This window comes from Prunus avium, chromosome 1 (assembly GCF_965620075.1).
Source record: "Prunus avium chromosome 1, drPruAviu1.hap1.1, whole genome shotgun sequence".
NCBI classification, from domain to species: Eukaryota; Viridiplantae; Streptophyta; class Magnoliopsida; order Rosales; family Rosaceae; genus Prunus; species Prunus avium.
In genome coordinates, this window is record NC_142284.1 from 54,972,769 (window position 1) to 54,993,949 (window position 21,181).

The 21,181-nt window shown below is 36.3% G+C and overlaps 3 protein-coding genes across 5 annotated transcripts; 2 read left to right on the top strand and 1 right to left on the bottom strand.

Annotated features, from left to right (window-relative positions):
- The first annotated feature begins 378 nt into the window (after nucleotides 1–378).
- On the top strand, nucleotides 379–2,297 carry LOC110750546 (uncharacterized). Its single transcript, XM_021950882.2, has 3 exons — nucleotides 379–648; nucleotides 988–1,481; nucleotides 1,630–2,297. Exons 1-3 carry the CDS (start codon nucleotides 505–507, stop codon nucleotides 2,075–2,077), a joined length of 1,086 nt encoding a protein of 361 aa, XP_021806574.2. The 5' UTR covers nucleotides 379–504; the 3' UTR covers nucleotides 2,078–2,297.
- LOC110750545 (aldehyde dehydrogenase family 3 member H1) lies at nucleotides 2,225–12,125 on the bottom strand. Of its 2 annotated transcripts, none has more exons than XM_021950881.2 (10): nucleotides 11,808–12,125; nucleotides 5,799–5,867; nucleotides 5,545–5,641; nucleotides 5,224–5,430; nucleotides 4,352–4,467; nucleotides 4,108–4,212; nucleotides 3,853–4,025; nucleotides 3,652–3,742; nucleotides 3,085–3,234; nucleotides 2,225–2,757 (listed from the first exon to the last, which is right to left on the bottom strand). In XM_021950881.2, the coding sequence occupies exons 1-10, from the start codon at nucleotides 12,033–12,035 to the stop codon at nucleotides 2,518–2,520; spliced, it is 1,476 nt and encodes a 491-aa protein (XP_021806573.1). In that variant the 5' UTR covers nucleotides 12,036–12,125; the 3' UTR covers nucleotides 2,225–2,517. The 2 variants fall into 2 exon arrangements, with proteins under 2 accessions (XP_021806573.1, XP_021806572.1); XM_021950880.2 differs by lacking the exon at nucleotides 11,808–12,125 and adding an exon at nucleotides 7,909–8,456.
- Nucleotides 12,126–16,444: 4,319 nt separating this feature from the next.
- Nucleotides 16,445–19,587, top strand: TAPX (thylakoidal ascorbate peroxidase). Of its 2 annotated transcripts, none has more exons than XM_021950926.2 (11): nucleotides 16,445–16,885; nucleotides 16,978–17,098; nucleotides 17,193–17,293; nucleotides 17,387–17,474; nucleotides 17,617–17,684; nucleotides 17,767–17,853; nucleotides 18,144–18,218; nucleotides 18,328–18,405; nucleotides 18,485–18,589; nucleotides 18,917–18,991; nucleotides 19,296–19,587. In XM_021950926.2, the coding sequence occupies exons 1-11, from the start codon at nucleotides 16,574–16,576 to the stop codon at nucleotides 19,446–19,448; spliced, it is 1,263 nt and encodes a 420-aa protein (XP_021806618.1). In that variant the 5' UTR covers nucleotides 16,445–16,573; the 3' UTR covers nucleotides 19,449–19,587. The 2 variants fall into 2 exon arrangements, with proteins under 2 accessions (XP_021806618.1, XP_021806619.1); XM_021950927.2 differs by having other exon boundaries at nucleotides 16,446–16,885; nucleotides 19,149–19,587.
- Nucleotides 19,588–21,181: the final 1,594 nt, after the last annotated feature.

The following is a 21,181-nucleotide window of genomic DNA, read 5'->3' on the forward strand; positions in this document are numbered from 1 at the left end:
AACCATCTCCACCCTTGAAGACCATATACAACATCGAAAATAAGAACAGATTTCTTGCATTGATCTGTCCTATTAGGAAAATTCTTCTCCGCAACCGATTTGTGCAACCGGTCTCTCACAATAAGTATTTACGTGTCTAGCACGTGAGAAGTGAGACGTGATCTTTATCTTCAATAAGTAATTAGGTGATTAGCACGTGAGAAGTACGAGGTACGTGAGACACGTGAGAGACGTGAGAGACCGGTTGTACATATATAACAGTTGTAGATAATTATTTTGTCCTGTCGATTAGCTGATTGTGCTAATTATCAATGAAAGGCCTTATAAAACGCTGCTAGTTTCATCATATTTGGTAAAACACGCATTCTTGTGGATAGAGCCATTCTTTTAATTTCCCTCTTTCTCTCTTCCATCTTCTTCTTCTTTTTCTTCTTTTTCTTCTTCTTCTTCTTCTTCCTCTTCTTCTTCTTCTTCCAATCTGTGGATGGTGCGTGGATTTTACCCATGCGCCCTCTTCGCAACCTCTATAGAGCAGCATATAGATCCATTGCCAAAAAATTGCGCCATGACAAGAAGAAATCATCTCCAGATCGGGAAGCCAAAGTAGACCAAATTGGAAACTCTATAACCAACGATGTAATCTTTGAGGTAAACATTTGTGTCATCATTCTAATATTGTCAATTAATTGGATCCGTACATTCAAATAAGAACGCATTTCCGATGAATATATTGTATGGATTAACAGACTAACAACGTGACATGAGAAAAAACATTTCTATTATATAAAAATTTCTAACCATGCATTTGAATTCCTTAGAAATCTTGATAATTTATATGCGTATTCATCTATGTCTCATTATTTATAAATAAGCAATAAGTTTCCATCCATGTGCCAATTTAGCTAGTTGCATGCATGGCGATTGATTAATTTGTGTCCTCAATTCATATTATTGTGTCCTTATATATAAACATATGTATATATACAGGAAGTCGGTGATGATACACCAAAAGCAGAAAAGAAAACCATGCATGGATTTCATAGCTTTAGATGCATTAGCCTGCAAAGAATGCGACGCGACCATGATACGCCAAACCCTAAAGCTAAAGGTCACTTCAAGCAATCAAGCTTGGATAATTTCTTTAACATGCATTGTCATCATTTCTCAAAAAGCTCTAGCAGAAGGAGTCACTCCCCCTCACCCTCTCTCAAGAAAACTAAGAGCCGGAAAAGCTGGCCGGATTCCATACCCTCCCCGTCAACCCCCAAGGCCGCCACGTGTACTAAAAGCGCCGACTCCACGCCCGCCCATCCCTCCCTCTTGAAATGTGAAAGCCGGAAGACCCCCATCATGTTTTCCAACTCGTCTGGGATGTTGAAACCCCCAGCCGTTGAGAAGCAGCTTGAGTGCACCTTAGAGGAGTTGTGTTTTGGATGCCAGAAGAAGATGAAGGTCACAAGGGCTATAGTCAAAGACACCGGGTTGGTTACCTTGCACTTGACGTAGAATAAAACTAGGGCTTACCCGCATTGTTGACTACATCTCTCACGCATGTACGAGACTTCGCATGTCTCGTAGGGTACCCTAATATCTTTTCATAATATTGTTGTAATGTATTCTTTATGGCAGGCATGTGGCTGAAGAAGAGGAAGTGGTAACAATAAATGTGAAGCCAGGATGGAAAAAAGGAACAAAGATTACATTTGAAGGATTGGGAAATGAGATACCAGGTGCCTACCCAGCAGACATAGTTTTTGTGATTGCTGAGAAAAGACACCCTTTGTTTAGAAGAGAAGGGGATGATTTGGAGTTGGCTCTAGAGATCCCATTGGTAAAGGCTCTCACTGGCTGCATCATCTCAATCCCTTTGCTGGGTGGAGACCAAATGAAACTGACCATTGATGACATCATATATCCTGGCTATGAGAAGGTCATATCAGAGCAAGGCATGGCAATCTCCAAAGATGAAGGAAAGAGGGCAAATTTGAAGCTCACTTTTCTGGTTGACTTTCCTACTTTTCTAACAGATGAGCAAAGATCAGATATTCTCAATATTTTAGAGGATTCTTATTATTGACTGGTCATCAGTGATTTTGGTTCTTTTTTTCCTGCATGTTTTCTGTAAAGATTGATTTTATTCTCATGGCACGGATAGAAACCCAATACTTCAACTGTACAAGATAGGTAGAAAGCTTAACAGATAGATCGACTGGCTCTCCAAACCTTGTGTCTATGAATTTAGAGGTTTAGCTTTAGAATTGAATTCAATGGATGCCAAAATGGAACCCACGTTTTAGCCTCTAAGCAAAAACAAAATACAAACACATACAATTTATAAACCTATAGATATTTACCTACAACTTATACCCTTTCCATTTTCCCTTTCCCTTCTCATAAATAATCAAACCTTGTTCAAATTGTAATCATATTGCCACAGCCGGATCGTAATGTCTTTTATAAATATGAAGAAAGAAGCAATCGCATGCAGGCTGCAGCACAGCCGGATCGTAGTGTCTGTTAAGCCTTGGACCATCCAAACAGAGCGCGGATTATGCTTAATATGCCACCGCCGATCAGAGCCTTAAGAAGTCTTAGCTTCCCCTTTGTGTATGGTGGGTACCTCACAGAAGCATCACCAGCGAAACCTCGATAAACAACTGCCTTCTTATGGCTAAATGCATCAAAGGAGAATTTTCCATGGTATGCACCCATTCCACTTTCCCCAACTCCTCCAAATGGCAAGGACGGAACAGCAAGCTGTACACCGATTGAGAATTCATATTATACAAATTAGATTCTCAACTTAATTCACAATAAAGAAATAAATTAGCTAGTGTGTATATAATAAATTTATATGTGAGAAATGGAGATGCCATGATACATGCAGTAATGCCTGTATAAATAACTATGATATCAGTAAACAAAGAAAAGAAAAAGAAAGAGGCAAGACTAGAAATGCATAACTACTAAAATCTCATGTTTCAGTATTCATATAACCACAATAACATCTATATGGCCCTAATTGGCATGCATGCATGGATGAACATGTGGCTTGTCTCTAGAAGTTGGAGGGAGAATTATTACGTGTATGGTAGTGTCATTGACAACCAAACCCCCGGCGGAGACAGTCCTTACAAAGTGCTCCTTCAGCTTCTTATTGTTTGTAAACAAATATGCAGCAAGGGGTTTTGTTCCTGAGTTTATCAAGTCAAAACTTTCTTCCACTCTGTCGACCTGTTATGAACAACAGAGAAGATATTTTGAATTTGATCTCTAGTTTTCAATAAATATAAAGGCAGAGAAATCCAATCAAAAAGTTCCCACTAATAAAATACTGTAACATCTTTCTCAGTGCCATTAGTCCAGCAAAAAGATTCCTAAAACAGACGCCTTCTAAGGTAGCCGCTTTTGTGGCACACGATGAAGGTACCTATACTTCATTTCCCTTTGAAATCATCCCCAAAGAGCACCATGCTTGGTTTTCTGTTACTAATTTACAATTCAAGGAAGCTGATTCTATAGTTTTTGTTCAGTGTGTACAGAAGTTGCCCAATAGATATTTAAATCAATTAAGAAAGGCTATCTCACATTTTATTGCAAAATCTTTTTGTTAGGAAAAAAAATCACAGAAACAGAATTTTTGGTTCCTACCGTGAGAATGGGAAGCAAAGGACCAAATATTTCCTCATTCATGATCAATGAGTCCCGTGAGACATCGAGCAAGATGGTGGGAGCTATCCTCCTGCGATAAAACACAAAAAAGGAGCATTAATCACATGCAAGATACATTATCGTGCCTAATATTTCAGATAAAGATCTAAGAAGAGAAAAATCAGAGAAAGAAAAACCTACAAGTTGGTTTTGTCCCTTTCACCTCCCAGGACGATCTTACCAGAAACCTTATCCTCATCCAAGAGCTTTATCAAGCGAGCAAAGTGATTTGAATTCACAATACGAGACAAATCTTTTGATTCTAATGGATTATTTCCATAAAAATTCTCCAATTCACGTTTCAAAGAATCCACCTGAGAACAAGAGAAATTAATGAAGATGACAAGAGCAGACTAACAAATTCAGATCTTCAACGGCATATTAGGGTAACCTTACCAGCTTAGGAGCAAAATCTTTTGTTGTTACAATGTAATCGGGGGCAATGCATGCCTGTCCATTATTACACCCCCACTTTCCTACAATTATTCGCCTAGCTGCAACCTAGGAAAAACAAAATACAGAAGTTTCTACATAAGACAGAAGCTGAAATTACAGCACCATTTGTAGCAGCAAGTAAAATAAAAATATATATAAAATAAAAAAAACTACTGATAATGTGCAAGAAAGAGAAATTTCATACTTGTAAGTTGATACCAGAATCAACAACAACAGGAGATTTTCCACCGAGCTCTAGAAGAACAGGTGTAAGGTGCTTTGCAGCACTAGTCATCACTATACGTCCCACTCTTCCATTGCCTACAATCAAATATATTTGTTTTTCAATAAATATTTTATTTGAAGTAAAAACAATGATACTGTGAAATTTCAGTGCCTAAAGCACTAAAAGTCAACTTCAGATTGAAGACTGCAATCATCCCTCACATTTTCTTCTCTAGAGAAACACAGTGGAGATGTCATTCTAGCAAATGAAGAGCAAATAATATTTTATCTATGAAGGTTTAGGCATAAGCTCATAGCCAAACAAAATTCATATATATGTTATTAAAAATAATAATAATAAATGAAATAAAATAAAAAGAGTACAAAAGCTCTCAATCTATTTGACACCATATCGTCCTTTGGCAAACCACAAAAAAGGGCCACTTTTAATTATAAATTATCTACAGGTTTTGTTATGGAAACTCTTCGAACTGAAAAAGGTAAAAGCTCAACCTCAGATGAAGAGCAGAGCGCCAAAGCAGCCCCCTCTTTATAGATTATGCAAGGACCTTATGGTCCCCTGTTAAAGCCATTTGCTATAGCTGCAATACAGATACCTCTGAACTTGAGCAAAAAATTCACTAACTCTTGCTTCACATCCAAAGAGAATTTTTCTTTCATCTTTACAAAATATTAATATATCTATATCTATATCATATGCAAGGAGAGCTAAAACAGTGATAGTCATTTATACAAAGTTCAGCTCATCAAAATCTTCAAGCGTGCAATATCAGATTATAAATTGAGGAAAACAAAATATCAGACTGGAAAGAGAGGAAAATGAATACAAACCTGTGTAACATATTTTGTCCCACTTTTGCTCTAACAGTGCAGATGTTTCAGCAACAGCCCCCTCAACAACTCTTATAGAAGAGCTATCCATATATTCACCTACTAGTTTTGCAAGCAATGACGATGTAGCTGGAGCAAGTTCTGATGGTTTAAGGACCACAGCATTACCAGCCGCTATGGCACCGACAACTGGATCAAGGGACAGTACTGGAAAACAGATATTACACAATTATTTTTGTATGAAGACAGAATTAGGACTAAAGAGTAAGATTTATGAGCTCAGTGCTTAAATATAAAAACACATGTCTGATATTAACGTACAGAAAGGATAATTCCATGCTGAAATTATTAGTATAACACCAAGAGGTTCAGACACTATTTCGGCTGACGAAGGGAAAGTGGTTATTGAAGTTTTAGCCTGCAGTTAAAGGGAAATAATATTAGTTAAAAATAATAATAACAAAAAATGAAAAAGGAATGCAAATGTTGAATCAAACTAAAAAAAATTGCCTGCAGAGACAAACAATATGCTAGTCAAAAATTTGCATTAAATAGAGTTTCTGAAAAAAACATACCTTTTCTGGCTTCATCCAATTTCTCAGCTCTTTGAGTGCCAACTTACATGAGTTCTTTAACATAGATATCTACATGGAAAACCATGTAAATCAATATTGGGGGTCAATAACAAATAAAACATCCATGTAGAGTTTTCACACAGAAGAACTTATTAGCCAAGGCCCTATACGAGTTTGGATGACTGTATTGGATAGATAAGCAGTATCTTCAACAATTTTACATTTCACAAATGTAGTAAAGCCAAAAAATTGCGTCCACAACCACAAATAGTTGCTGGAAAAGGATGCTCTCCATTTGTTTAGCAAATGGGGAGTGACAATTTTTCAATCCAAACCGTCCAAAGGATTCGCAGATTTAAAAGTATGCAGTCTACTATATACTCCACGCCATATTTGTTTCTCTCATATTTATATTCCTATAAATTTCTCAATAGTGACTAACATTTTCTCCTACACGAATAAAAAAATCAAAGTTGACTCCCAAATTTAACTTAAAACCCAAACTTCAGCAGATATCCCAAGTTGTTCATGGCAGTTTCATTCTTTACTTTTTGATAACACGTAGCATTTTCCAATTAAAACAAAAATAAATGATTTTGCTTATCTCAGAACCTTAAATGGATCCTACATTTCATGACATACTATATTTATGACACCAAAACAGACTTGAAAAGTACCCCTCAACTCACAAGAGTTATTACTGAACACAACAATAAACCCCTCACCCCTTGCCTTCAATTGGAGGGAATGCATGATGCATCTTATGGAAAATGGAGACATCATTTTCTCTATGCAATAAATTTGAAGTTCTGAGCTCTTCACATCTGTCACAACTCACAACCACATCCAAGTTAAGTAGCATCTTTTTGTGAATTTTCTTGGGTATACCTATGTACTCAGTACATAGACATTATCCATTGTTGGATGGGCTTTAAAAGCATTGATTGATTGGAGTATCCACCCATCCAACGGTGGATACTGCCTATGTACTTAGAGCATCCGCAATGAGCTCCCTAAACCACCTTCTTTTGACAATTTTAGGAAGAAATTTAGTTCTTGGTCTGTGAAGATACGTTGTTAGGTGCTCCGTTTTATTTTCCACTGAGGCCGAACCTCCAACCATGCTCCTTATCCACCTCCTAAAATAGGGAGACCTCTACGAGCTCCTAAATCTGAGGAGAGAGAAAGGACTCTTGGTGGCTCCCTATAATTTAATGATGATTTGTTTTATGAATATTCTAACCTTTTAATTAATGCTAATTATTTTTTATTTTTTATTTTTAAAGAGATGGATCATTTATATTGAATTAAAAATTAATTACAGTATTTATGACTCCCTAAACTAGGGAGTATGATTAGAGTTCAAATTTGATAGAGAGCTCCTAAAATAGCTTTTGTGGGTTTTTAGCTAAATTTTAACTAAAAAATGGGAGCATGCTTGTAGATTAAGATCTTAGCCTAACCATCTAAAAACAGCACAGTTAACCTAATGACTCCTACGGCGGCGCATGAATGCGCCATAGGAGAAAGAAAATTAGAAGCGAAACCAACAAAACAAAAGAAAATATGAATCAAGTTTTCAAACCAAGTAGGTTGGTAATGCTTCACTACCACAGACCCCACACAATACATACATTAAAAGAAAAAACAAACAGGGTGACAGAAACACGTTCTCACCAACACAGGTGACAATGACTCCCCACCAAGACAGGTGACAATTACCACAGTTTTTGGAAATTACGACTCGGATTGTTCAGAGTCCATGTAAGGGAAAGTGCAAAATAGTCACCACCATTATATAATTCCCTAACAGACCAATTGAATTTGAGTGAGAAATCAATGCTTATTAAACTGTCGTGATGTACTAAATGCTAGAATGTGTTCATCAAAACAATTCAGCAACCAACAAAAAAACAAAAACTTTTAATAAATAAAAATAGAAGAAGAAGAAGAAATTAAGAACCCATGATTCTTCTGCAAATTCTAATCGCAACCCAATTCATGATTCAGCATATAGACATAGATTTTTCATCTGTGCCAAAACAGAACACCATGTGTATGATAAAAGAGCAAGAGCATTGAAGAGGAATTGAGCAAGAAATTGGAGGACCTCGTAGACTTGGGACTCGAGCTCGGGCTTGGAGAGGTCAGAGCGAAGAGCGTCGACGATCGCCGGCTCGTTGCTGGTGGTGAGCTTAAGGAGGCTCTTGAGCTGCGACACTCTCCATTGATAGCTCCGAGTCTTGGCAGAGGCGAAGGTGGCTCTCAGCTCCTTCGCAAGCGCCGACGCTGCTTCTTCATCGAAAACAGGCTTCGCCGTCTGCTTCTCCTCCTCAACAGCCATTGAAAGTCTTCAAGTCCCCGAGCACACAATAAGAGCAAAAACCCAGAACGATTGATGCAGTAGAAGGAGAAGGTATGGGACTATAAATATATGCGAAAGCAGGGGAAGGGTCAAAGGTGGCCACGCGAACTCGTACTGAGTTGGATCGTTGGACTCGGAGTCGGAGGTGCTTGCGTGTGGGTGATGAGAGAAAGTGTGAAGTGTGAAGATCTTTATCTGACTTACGGAGAAAGAGGACAAAAATTTGATGATGGAGGAGATGTCGTACATGGAGAGGGAGAGAGAGACTTTTGGGAGTTGGAGAGGATTAATGCTCTCTCCAGCTCCTTGGGAAATTTATATATTTCTCAAAATATTATGTGTGCTAATTTGTTTTAATTTACACGTGTGATTATTTGGTTGGAAGAAGTTAATAAGTAATATTTATATTTATCAGAATTTAAATATATATAGTTATAAACTTTACACCGACAGTGCAAGAAATTGAATGCAAAACGGATTTTGTCCAAAAAAAAAAGACTGGAAACCAAATACTGACAGGGTTAAATTTGGCCAAAAAAAAAGGTGACAGTGTAAAAACTTTAATGCAATACCGAACCTTGAAAAGGAGGGTCACATACTATGATTTTTGTTTTTTGAAAATAACAAATCTACCAACCAAAAGAAACAAAAATAGTTAATGCATATGTTCAATTTTCAACACCAAGCAGTCTTGGTATATTTTTTTAATGCAAGCGATAGTCTAAACTACCAAGGGAGGGGTTTCTCACACACACTACCAATATATCATGGGATTCAAACTTAAAATCATTGTTCTGCAAATCAAGACCATTTTCTGTTGATATATCTTTGTGTGACATAATGGATTGCCTTGCTTTTCAAAACAAAATTCTATTAAATTTTATGGTCAACGTGAGAAGGTCCTTTTTTTCCCGAATCAATTAAAAAAAACCTATATCAAGAGCTAGTTGGTAAAACAGGAGTATCCTTGCCAAATTTATATGAAATAGAAAATTAGTGCTCTTTTAATTACATTGATGTGATTTTTCTGAAGTTCCTCTTAAAAGGCAATCTAAGAATAAAATGGTATATTATATGGTGATATAAACTATTGTTATTCTTATCTATAGAATAAGGGAATTCGACTACCACTAAATAAATACATATACGAAAGTACAAATCAAATACATATATGTGATTATGTAGCGTGTATAAACTGTCTCACCTAAGTTTTTTCCATACTTGTACAAGAAAGTTTGGTGAAACTTTTTGTACTCCTACTCTACCACCTCACTCTCTCGTCATAGTATTAACATCAACATGATTGTCATGCCTATACAATTGGAAGGGCTTTGTCACAACTGAAATAAAAGAATGGGAGGCATAGATATGAAAAGCAAACTTAAAAGCAAGTGAATGTATGAACCCTCTTGACTAGGGGAAAAGGAAATTTGAATTCAGGTGCAAAAGCGGGCATACTATTATGACTAACTGACAAAACCCACATTTACACCATATTTCAAAATAAGAAAACAAAATCGTGCCAAAAATGTATTCACATTTCAAGTCTTATTTTGAAACGGGAAGAGCAAGAAAATAAGAGAATTTCACTAATAAACTCATTTTAGTGTTATCTATTTCAATTCATGGGCAGGCCACTTTTGTATGCGGTCTATTTGAGTTGAGTTATGTATATTCAACCACTTAATGACGAAAAATTAAAGTAATATTGCCAAACAAAACTCAACATCAGAATACATACCCCCAAAACTATATTTATCACGCACCAAAAATGGTGACCTTGCATTATTACATGACAAAACCATCACAAACTTAATTCAAAGGGATAAATGCATTATGTCCCACAAAAAGGGACCAATTCTCTCCCAATGGCACATATCATGACTTAAAAAAATTGAAAGACTCAACAACCCATTATTCCTCCTCATTAAGGAAGTTGCTCACCTCACTAATCTCCAATATTTTTAATACTATTTTTATATATTTTTTGTTGGATATTTATATTATTATTATATTAAAACCTAATAGCATTTTTGGGATTTAAAAAATTTTAAAAGGAAGGGTACTTTGGTCATTTGATTTTACTTTTTTGGTTCGATTCATAAATTGAAAAACCAGCCCTGGTGACCCGGTGAATTGGAATTTTTTCCTTATGACTTGGTCAATTGAATATATATATATATATATATATTATATTGCACTGCGAATTTATGAGATGTGAGATCAGGCGAAGAAGCAGTTCCTTCATAAATATTTCCGTTAATGTACGGAAAAAGCACAAGTAACCAACTTACATCAGAGATAAATAACACACAACATACCTTTACTATACTGCTGACATACCAAAATCTTAAAAGCAGACAGTCAATAAATATGGTTTTGCAAAATATATTAATTTCGATTTTATAGTTTTATTCACTTTATTCTCACTAATGTGTAATTACTTTCATTTTGTAAGAAGAGGTTATTTGTTCAAATCTCATGAACGAAAATAATTTAAAAAATGCTTGAGAAAGGTGTAAGGAGTGAACATGAGGGACATAGCTTCCGGATAATAAAAAATGCTTCTAACAAAGTTTGACTTGGAAACTTAAAAGGCCATTTTGGATTGTAAAAGTGCTTTATTGAATCACCTATCAAGTACTTATTCATGAAGTCCTGGAGATTTAATAAAAAAATTATTTATACTTCTAATGAAACCGACTGCTTATGAATAGAAATACTTTCCAAGGAGTTTTGAAGCATGTAAATATCATGCTAGCTAGCCATACAAACAATTTCTCAAGGAATACCAGAAAAAGTGAGACAAGGACGTTAGCTAAAGTTCCATATTATAGATGATGCTTAAGAAATAATGGGTTTTCATTGAATTTGGAGGGGCCATGGCCATGGTACGCCTGCATGTGGCTCCGTCCCTGCCTATCTTCGAGGGAACATGCTCTGTTTTACAATTTTTATATAACTTGTGAGAAAATCATAATGCCGACATGTTGTGGTTGTGCATTTTTCTCTCAAATTCATATCACACGGGACTTTAATATATAATCAAATTAAACTCACATAAACAATCATGAAAATCAATACAAACCACATACACGCGACATGAAACGCCCCGAATCATGGCACGGTTTGGTACGGGGACAAGTACCCCTTACAACAAGTGAGAGTCATGAGTCTCACCTCATGTAAGATATGATGATTCCATATAAGGAGAAACACATTTTTGTGAAATAGAGATAACATTGTTTTGCTATTTCAGTCAAAACATACTATCCTTGAGCAATAACTTTCAAATGTGGCAGTCTCTAATTGGTTAAGGATAGCAAAAACCTACTATCCCTATTTCACACAATTTTTTCTGCTATACAAGACTCACTCCTAATCAGGGCACAAAATCCGTGCCCCGTCAAGCCATGTCAAGCTAAGCACACAATTTTAAAATAGTTAATTTTTTTCCTTCTTTATATTTTTAAAATCAACTAACATTATTTACTTGATTGGGTTGGGATGGTAACTGAACCGACCCCGGTCCAGCTCAGCCTAATCTTCAAATTCACAAAATCAAAAACCCAAAAACCGAAAAGATAAAGATAAATTTAAAATTAATAATTAAAAAAACAGAGAGATTGAGGGAGAATTAGAACCTCTTGAACGTAGGCTTCAAATTCAGGTTTGGAGAGGTCAGAGCGAAGAGCATCAACAATTTCTTGTTCATGGTGTTCTGCCACTTTCAAAAGGTTCTTCAACTGCGACTCTCTCCACTCGTAGCTTCTGGTCTTCCCAGAACCATAGCTGCCTCTCAGCTCCTCTACCATGGTCAACGCATCCTTTGAGTCAAAGTGCACCTTCTGCTCCTCCACCGTCGACGCCATGAATATCAATCAAATGCTCTCTGTCGTATTACAAAGAAGGGCTAGCTAGATTTGGTGCCAAAGATATTGCATATATAAGAGAGAGAGAGAGAGAGAGAGAGAGAGAGAGAGAGAGAAAGAGAGAGAGAGAGAGAGAGAGAGCATATAATGGGGGTCTTAATTTGTAATTATACGCTTGGATTTTATCTGCTAAAATGGGAATAGACGTTACAATAGAGGTTATGTCTTTGTTTGCATCTCCTTGCTTTCGGCTGAAAAATGCTTGTCGAATATAGTTAGGTAGGTGACGTTTGTCTCAACTCTCTCAAGTGGGAGTCTTGCGCTTGGAGTAAAATGGGGCCTCTCAGCTAATTAATATTGTGTTTTTCTTCTGGTTTTCCCCGTGAAATTACAATTTTTTTTTAAATTTATAAATATCACGAGGTGTACCCATACCTGAAGGGTGGGATTAATAGAATTTAGGTGGGTTAAGGTGGAGGAAGGGAGAGAACAAGAGTCGGAACTCTTGTAAGTTGTAAAAGGTTTGATAAATGCTCAACCATTGAAGTTACAAGCTCTAATTTCTTCTATTGACATTGCGTATAAGGAATGATGTTATTCTTACCATATTTATATACCACATTCCTATAACATCTTATGTGGCCAATGAGGTGGATAACCACATCAATTAAAATTAAGAATAATGCTACTCTTATCACATTTGTGTTGACATTTTTTAATTGATGTGGTTGTCCACTTCATTTGCCACATAAGATGGTATAAGGACGTGATATATAAATATGGTAAGAATAGCAATACTCGTATATAGAAAACATCTTAATTGAGTAGATCTGAAAACCATATGTCGAAACAAAAGGAGGAATATATGCCACTAGACTACAAGGTCATATGTAAAATGCGGATCGAAAACTAATTCAAAATAAAGATTTATAAAAATTTCCAAAGTTTTAAACACAAAAATTAAATAGTATTTAGTACTATTTAAGCGTGTGTTTTCCTTCCAAAACATTGAAATTGAAAATGATTATTAGTTGGTTGACCCAACTCCCGTGACGTCTGCCCCTTGATTAAGATCCAGATTGGTGAAATGTATTTTGTATTAGGTTAACGACTTGGTTCATTCATGTTCCCATCACTCAGAATTCAAATTTGAATAAACAATCAAGAAATATGAATATAAAACTTTCAAAAGTACTCATATCTGGGTCATGGGCAAAGCAATCAGCTAAGATAAAATACATATATATTTATTTAAGACCTTTGTTAGGGCAATGTGAGCCGCTCATTTGATGATCCATCCATACTTTATACAGTCCAATCAATGGCCTATAATCGTCCACATGCATGGACTACTGTTACCCAATCTTTTCCTTTATTTAATCATATATATCTTAGCTAGCACTACCCCATGAATTCAAGAATCGTAATCAAAGACAACTATCCATACCCATATAATATATAATAATCGTATGGTTGCACGTGCTTCCATACTCATGAATGCACACGCATATTGTTGATGCATATGAATCTCTCAATACATTACCCGGCGTAGCAATCACTACCTCCTACTTGAATCACAACATTATTCTCCTTGTGGTGTTTTCTGTTAGGCTATCGGTCAAAGCTGCATGATTTGATCACGTTTGGCCATCTAGTTGTCTTCTTCAAACCGAGTTCATTGTTTGTTGGGATTGTCAAGCCGGTACAACAAAGCCTAGGTGTTCTTTTTCGTTTGTCACACATCACACAATTATGTACGCAACCTTCTATTTCTAAGACTAAGTCTTTTCTAGAAAGAAAAACGTGATATATGTTTCATCATCACACGAAAATTAATACATAGATGTCTGCAGAGTGCTATCATTAGTTTCTCGTTTGCTCATGGGCGACGGATGATATGATAACTCTTAGGTTCAATTCGAAAGATTTCAAAACCTAATTGGTTCGCTTTGACTGAAGTTCAATTTTGAAAGGACATTATTAGTTAGATCCCAATGTTTTACATTTATATACCTATAATGTTTCCCTATATTTGTGACTTTATGATTCCAATGTTGGCGAAAAAATAAAGATGCATGACTTCACTTTAGGAGTAATTATAGTGTTGTACTGTAGTACGATTATGTGATATAACTTGTTCACCTGCTATAATATAAGTGAATATTTATTGATACTATTCTCTAAAAGAGGGAATATCAACCATGTCGTCCACTCATATTATAACACGTGTACAAGTTATACTACGTGGTGACCGTACTCCAGTACCACCTATATTAATGGGATAATTGTATTTTATGTTGTGTAACCCACACTATATATTTAGGGAAATATTTTTGCACACCACTTTAACTCAAGGTGTATCCTCACTATCATTTTCAACACTTAACAAGTGTCCATGAAACTAACTATAATTAACTTTTTGCTTTGTATTTATGGAACTATGGTTATACTTATATATTTAAGGCCTCCAAACCAAAAACTTTAAAAAAAAAACAAAATGATAATTTTATAAATATATGTTAGCAGTGAATGCAGATAGAGGCTGGGAAAATGTTGGCCTTAATTAGGTCTATATACATGCAATAATTATAAATCAGTCAATTTTGTATTCAATTCACGATTGATGTTTGACGAATATGATTGTTCACAAAAAATTCAACTAATGTGTCAAACGATGCATTTTGTAATAATGCAGATAGGAGAGATTAAGATTGGATATGAGAGAGATGTGATGGGACATCTTGGATAAGAGATTAGAGGCCTTGGTTCTTTGACTCCCTCATAGCCCATCCCATTAAAAATGCTAAAACTGGCTAGGCCCGGCCTACAAAATCCCATGCATGTAATACCAAAACTATATGGAAGTTATGACATATTTGTTTACATGGAAATGGTGTAGAATTACTCTCATTCGTGATTTTCATTTGCGTTTACTAACACATGAGTATTGAAATTGAAATTAGTATGATTCCTGACTATATGGTTTCACACTACAATTCGCAAACTTATGCCTGAAAAATCATAAATGAGATTGATTAGTCAAAAGTAGCTGATCCCGCACCCAAATTTGAGTTTAGACCTCATTTCGAGAGAATCAAAGTCCCCATCTCATGTGTCAGTCGCTTACCTACCAAAAGGAAAAGGCTCCTATGCAACATATTCTCTGCTAATATGCTTTCTTGTCCTTGGGGCAAACCAAAAGAGTTTTCCACTTATGATTATTTCGGCCATACAATCAATTGAAGTTGGTAGACGTCATTTTCTGAGTTACCAAATCAAAATTGGAGTTGTCTACGTCAAATGGATCCGTGCTCATAAAACTTTTTTTTTTTTTTTTTTTGGGGCTTTTCCATCTATTACCATGGCAACTCAAGAGCAATTATTATTCATATGGAAATAATTTTATTTATACATATGAAATTAATAATATAAAAAATTACTAGGTATTTATAAAATAAAATAAATCTAAAATTGCTGGTATTTTTTTTCCAATTATTTATGCTTTTTTTAATTTTTTTAAAAAAACAAATTTCTTTGCTAGCGCTAGGTTGGCGTCAACACCCTCAATCAACAGTTTCGACTGTTTTTGCCTTCGGGCCTACCCAGTCTTGGTGGAGCCCATCTTTTGCCCTGGCTACAATTCATTGGTTGTGTGCGTTTTTCAAGTCCATGGGGCCTTTTGCTAGGGTTATTCACATGACTGGAACTGTTCTTAGTATGAGTTAAAGAGTGATGAATTCATAACACTTTTTTATTGTATAAGAAGAATTTAGTGTGAATGGGACTAAAAGGTTGATACGGGGAGACATTGTGGAAAAGTTCAATTTGACAATACATACAATCAAAGTTTGATTAATGTTTAGCATGTGTTGATGATTACTTGGAAAAGAAAATTGATTATCATAGTCATGATGTCCAATGTTAGAGATCACTTTAGGTCATTGTTGTTGATGAATTATCCAAACTACAGCATCCTACTCATAATCATATTGACCCTAAAAACATCATATTTGATAAGGTCATTTTGGCGTTCTGATCCTTTTAGTGATCAATAAATGTGTGTGAATAAAAGAGTAATGAATTTATAATATTTTTTAACGCGCTTATAAAATTATTTATGAGTACGAAATAGAAGACTAATATCAATACCAGATATTGTAGAAAAATCTTAACAGTAGTATTATCAAGACTAGAGAATTCGACTCTTTGCCTTATCCTTTCCTAAAGCTTAAGTCCTCCTTTGTAATAAAAACAAAAATAAAATAAAGAAAGTTCACTATCAAGATCAACCAACTCAAGATAGGGACACAAAAACAAAGAGCCAAGCAAAGCTTGTGCCAGTGGGCCATGGGTCCATTGGTCATTGGCTCATTGGGCCACCTAGCCATCTATCCGAACTCATTTCCAAAACCGAAGGAGAGGCAACCAAGAAGGGGTGATCCAAAACCCCACACCCTCTCTCTCTCTGTCTCTCCTCCTTCCCTCCAAACAACACCACCAACGCTCTCTCTTCGCATTCTCACTCTTCAACTCCCGCCATGGCCTCCGTCGCTTTCAGCGGCGCCGCCGCTGCAGCCACTGCCGCCACCACGTCTCGGCGTCTTCCCGCCTCCGCTAAACTATCTCTCTCTCCCTCCTCCTCCTCCTCTCTCAAACTCCTCGGCTCCACTCCGATCGTTTCCCGCCTCTTCCTCAACCCCAAACGCTGCTCGGCAGCTCCGCTGCCTAGCCGAGCGTTCAGCTCAGCCGCCGCCGCTACCAAGTGCCTCGCTTCCGACCCGGAGCAACTGAAGCTCGCCAGAGAAGACATCAGGGAGCTTCTCAAGACCACTTTCAGCCACCCAATTCTGGTATCTCCCTAACCCATTTTGTACAATTTCGTCTTGCCTCCGATCTCGTCGAGAAATGTTGGAGTAAAAGTGACGAGCTTTTTTTCCGACAGGTTCGGTTGGGATGGCACGATGCTGGTACTTACAACAAGAACATTGAGGAGTGGCCAAGAAGAGGTGGAGCGAATGGGAGCTTGAGGTTTGAGATTGAGCTTAAACACGCAGCCAATGCTGGTACTAACCAAACCCAATTGCTAATAATTGTTCAATTAAGCTTGTAATCTTTGTTTACTCTCGGTTACAATGAGATTCCATTTCCCTATTTTAGGTCTTGTCAATGCATTGAAGCTCATTCAGCCTTTAAAAGACAAGTACTCTAGTGTAACATACGCAGACTTGTTCCAGTTGGCCAGTGCTACTGCTGTTGAGGTTAATATAATCTCTTCTTTAACATTCATATCAGTCGAAGTTTGTGAATTTATATAATTTCATTTCACTGACCAAACCCCTTTGGATGTTCAGGAGGCTGGGGGACCAAAGATTCCTATGAAGTATGGGAGAGTCGATGTTTCGGCACCTGAGCAGTGCCCAGAGGAAGGGAGGCTTCCTGGTAAGTAAAGAGTGTGTATTTTGATATGTGTATTATAGATAAACATGGAATTTGGAATTTGGAATTATTTTGGTGAACTCTGTATACCCTTTTGCTTCAATTTTCTCAACTCATATTGAAACATTTATCTGGGTTTGTTTAGCTGCTGGCCCTCCTTCACCTGCTGATCATCTGCGTGAGGTTTTCTACAGAATGGGGTTAAATGACAAGGTGAATTTGAGTGCTGTATACTAGGTTTCTCGACGCCGTGATCTGCATGTGATGTTTACTAATGAAGCTGTTTGATCTGTAGGAAATAGTTGCATTATCTGGGGCACACACTCTGGGGAGATCCAGACCTGATCGCAGTGGTTGGGGCAAGCCAGAGACAAAGTACACGGTATTGAATCAGCATCTCATACTCACTGAAGCCACTCCAACAGAAAAAATGCTTCTGTTTAAGTGGCTTTAGAAATATATTTTCCTTTCCATTTCCTATTTGAGGTTTTGAGACTTTACTACCCAATTATGAGCATATGGAGTTGATTAAGGTTTTTGTATAATGTGAATTATTTTATCTGTTAGCATTGTAATTACTTAGTCATGGCAGCTATGATAACTATAGCACTGATAAGAAGAGTAATTTCAATACAATAGCTAGAAAGTTAACTAGCATCATTTACGTTGCAGAAAGATGGGCCAGGGACACCAGGAGGACAGTCTTGGACAGCACAATGGTTGAAGTTTGATAATTCCTACTTCAAGGTATTTGAATACTATCCTGATTTGTGTGTGAATTGCTCATACTCCAATAGGAGGCTGGAGGGATTTGGTACCAGGTTTTCCATTTGCTTATTGTGGATGTTCTATACAGGATATCAAGGAAAAGAGGGATGAAGATCTTCTGGTGTTGCCAACTGATGGCGTTCTTTTCGAAGATCCAGCATTCAAGGTAAATCAAAATCAAATGGATTGTCATGTTGTTTTAAATGCATTCTTTGTTACCTGGAAATTTTCATAATTATTTGCAGGTATATGCTGAGAAATATGCTGAAGACCAAGAAGCGTTCTTTAAGGATTATGCTGAAGCTCATGCTAAACTCAGTAACCTGGGAGCCAAATTTGATCCTCCAGAGGTTTGCCAGACTTCAATGCTTGCCTATGTTATTTTTTCTATGGATTTAACAATGCCACATGAATGATGCATGTGAATGCTTACTCATTGAAAACTTTATCCCCACTTCAGTTTGTGTAACAGAGAAAGAAAAAAAATATGGCATGGTTATTTGCAAATGCTTTAGGAACTAAAATCTGGCATTTTGGAATTAGCGTATCTGGCTCTTGCCATCCAGCTACGTAAAAGCGACACCAAGAAATGCATTTACCAACAAATCTAGAACGCTTCTTCCTTTACTATTATTTTGCTTATTAACCTTAGACTGTTCATTAAATTTGATGCTCAGGGTATTGTGATCGATGATGTTCCTTCACAGCCAGTACCAGAAAAGTTTGTGGCAGCCAAATATTCGTCTGGCAAGGTTGTAAACGTGGAAAACTCACACTTCAATAATCAATATTCTTTTTGTCAATAATTTTAACAAATCCCTTGCATCTGCGAGGATAGAAGACAACTCTGGGGAGAAATCTCTTCACACAAAAATTTCATGCTCTTTACTTTTTTATGGTTTTCTGCAGGATTAAAAAGCGAGTATCATGTTTTCTAGTGCCGTCTCTTTTAATAATACAAGATGAAGCTATTTTCAATACTCACATATAATAGTTGGAAGTCTTAAATGAAGGAGAAAGGAATAAATTCAATAGTATTACCTATGTGAATTGCAGAGAGAGCTGTCAGAGAATATGAAGCAGAAGATTCGGGCAGAATATCAAGCTGTTGGTGGAAGCCCAGATAAGCCTCTTCAGTCTAACTATTTTCTGAACATTATAATCGTGATTGGGGTTTTGGCACTTTTGTCATCATTGGTTGTAAACTGAGTTTTGGGTTTCTGGTGTTGTTTCTTTTTCTTTTTTAATGAATGAGAGTCGCATTGGTTGCCTATGTGTGGGGTTTATCTAACAATATCAAACAATATTGTCCATATATGTAAGGCTGTGTTTACCTCAATTTTGGTCACACCTGAGCAAGTTCAGCTTTTGAGAGTATCAAAAGATTATGTGTTCTTCTGTCTTGACTGAAAAATGATTATTGAAATTTGCATTACTGAAAAAACCCAAATGAAACAAGTGTGACCGGATGGCTGAACTGATATGTTGTATTTTCTGACTGATAAATTGAATTCCGATGATCAGCTCAGGAGCTGATTCTTTTGCTCCATTAGTTTTCACCTGCGCTGCTACAAAACCTGTCATTATTCTCTATTCAGCACCAATAAAAATGTATTTGCATTTCTTAATCCATTTGTGACTATATTATTTTACCATACATTTTTGTAACACTAACGTGTAAACAGTGGGAATAGTCCAAGCCATCAATTGGTTTTTCTCTGTAATTTTGAGATACAATCATACAATTATAAGCTTCTCTGTTTTTGTTTTTTCGGTTTTTTTGGGTCAACAGATTATGAGCTATTGGTGAATGGACATGGGCCCATGTTCAGTTAAAACTGGGCTTGTTTGTATCTATTTTAGTAGCTCGAATAATCTCACTTCTCTTTCTCTAGTTTTTACCTTGAATCTCACTTCTTTTTTTCCTATCAATTATTCAAAGCTTCACCACGTAGATTTAATAGAAGTTTGGAGGTTTTAGCTTTAAAAGGGGCAGTGAGATGAGAGTGCCGGAAATCCTAACTCATTTTTCCACTTTCCGAGCCAATGTATCCGTGAGATTAATCGGCACGGGAATATATGAAGTTTAACAAAAATGGTTTTCATTTGGCAACAATTGGCTTGAGGGCTTGAAAAATTATAGAATTTTCGGTGAGAACACAAACCTTCAACCACCCCTACCAACCAAACTATTTTTGGTTGAAAACCTACTAGAAAATATTCTATTCAAGTGAGGTTGGAGTTAGATTTCTAGGGTTTAAATGATGATTGATGACATAAATATATTGCAAGTGCTTGCAAGAAGTTCTCTTACTAGACATGTAATCAGAATGACAATTTGAACTTGAACTCTTGATTAGGTTGATTTTTATATAATTATGTAATTAAAAATTTCATATTAAAAGTCTGACAACAACAGAATCCATAGGCATATTGTGTATAAAATGGCATTGTTGCTAAGATCTAAATAGTGGGTTCTAGTGGGATGTATTCTATGAATACTAATTTTAAATTAATGTTTTATATTTGGGATTTGGCATTGTTGCATAGGATCATGCTCTGTTATTGTTAACAAATTTTACTAAAATTTGGTATTGACCAACTCGAAGTTTGTGTTTTCCCAAGTGTGACTTATTATTTTTGTGTGAAGCATATGATCCCAATTTCCCAAGTATGACTCTTTTCTATGTAGTGCGTCACCACATGACTTTCTTACAAAATTGATGGTACAAGTTACAACTAATATGCTTCAAACAAACAATGCCAAGACAAACACCAAATCCTCAAACCCTAAATTGAATTTTTTTTTTAGGGTTTCTTCTATTCATAGAATTTAGTTTGATTCAAACTATTAAAAAAAAAAAAATTAAAAAGAATTTAGGTTGCATTTAATTCATGGAAAAAAGGATTTTGGAATGAGAAACTATTTGTTTTCCCATGTT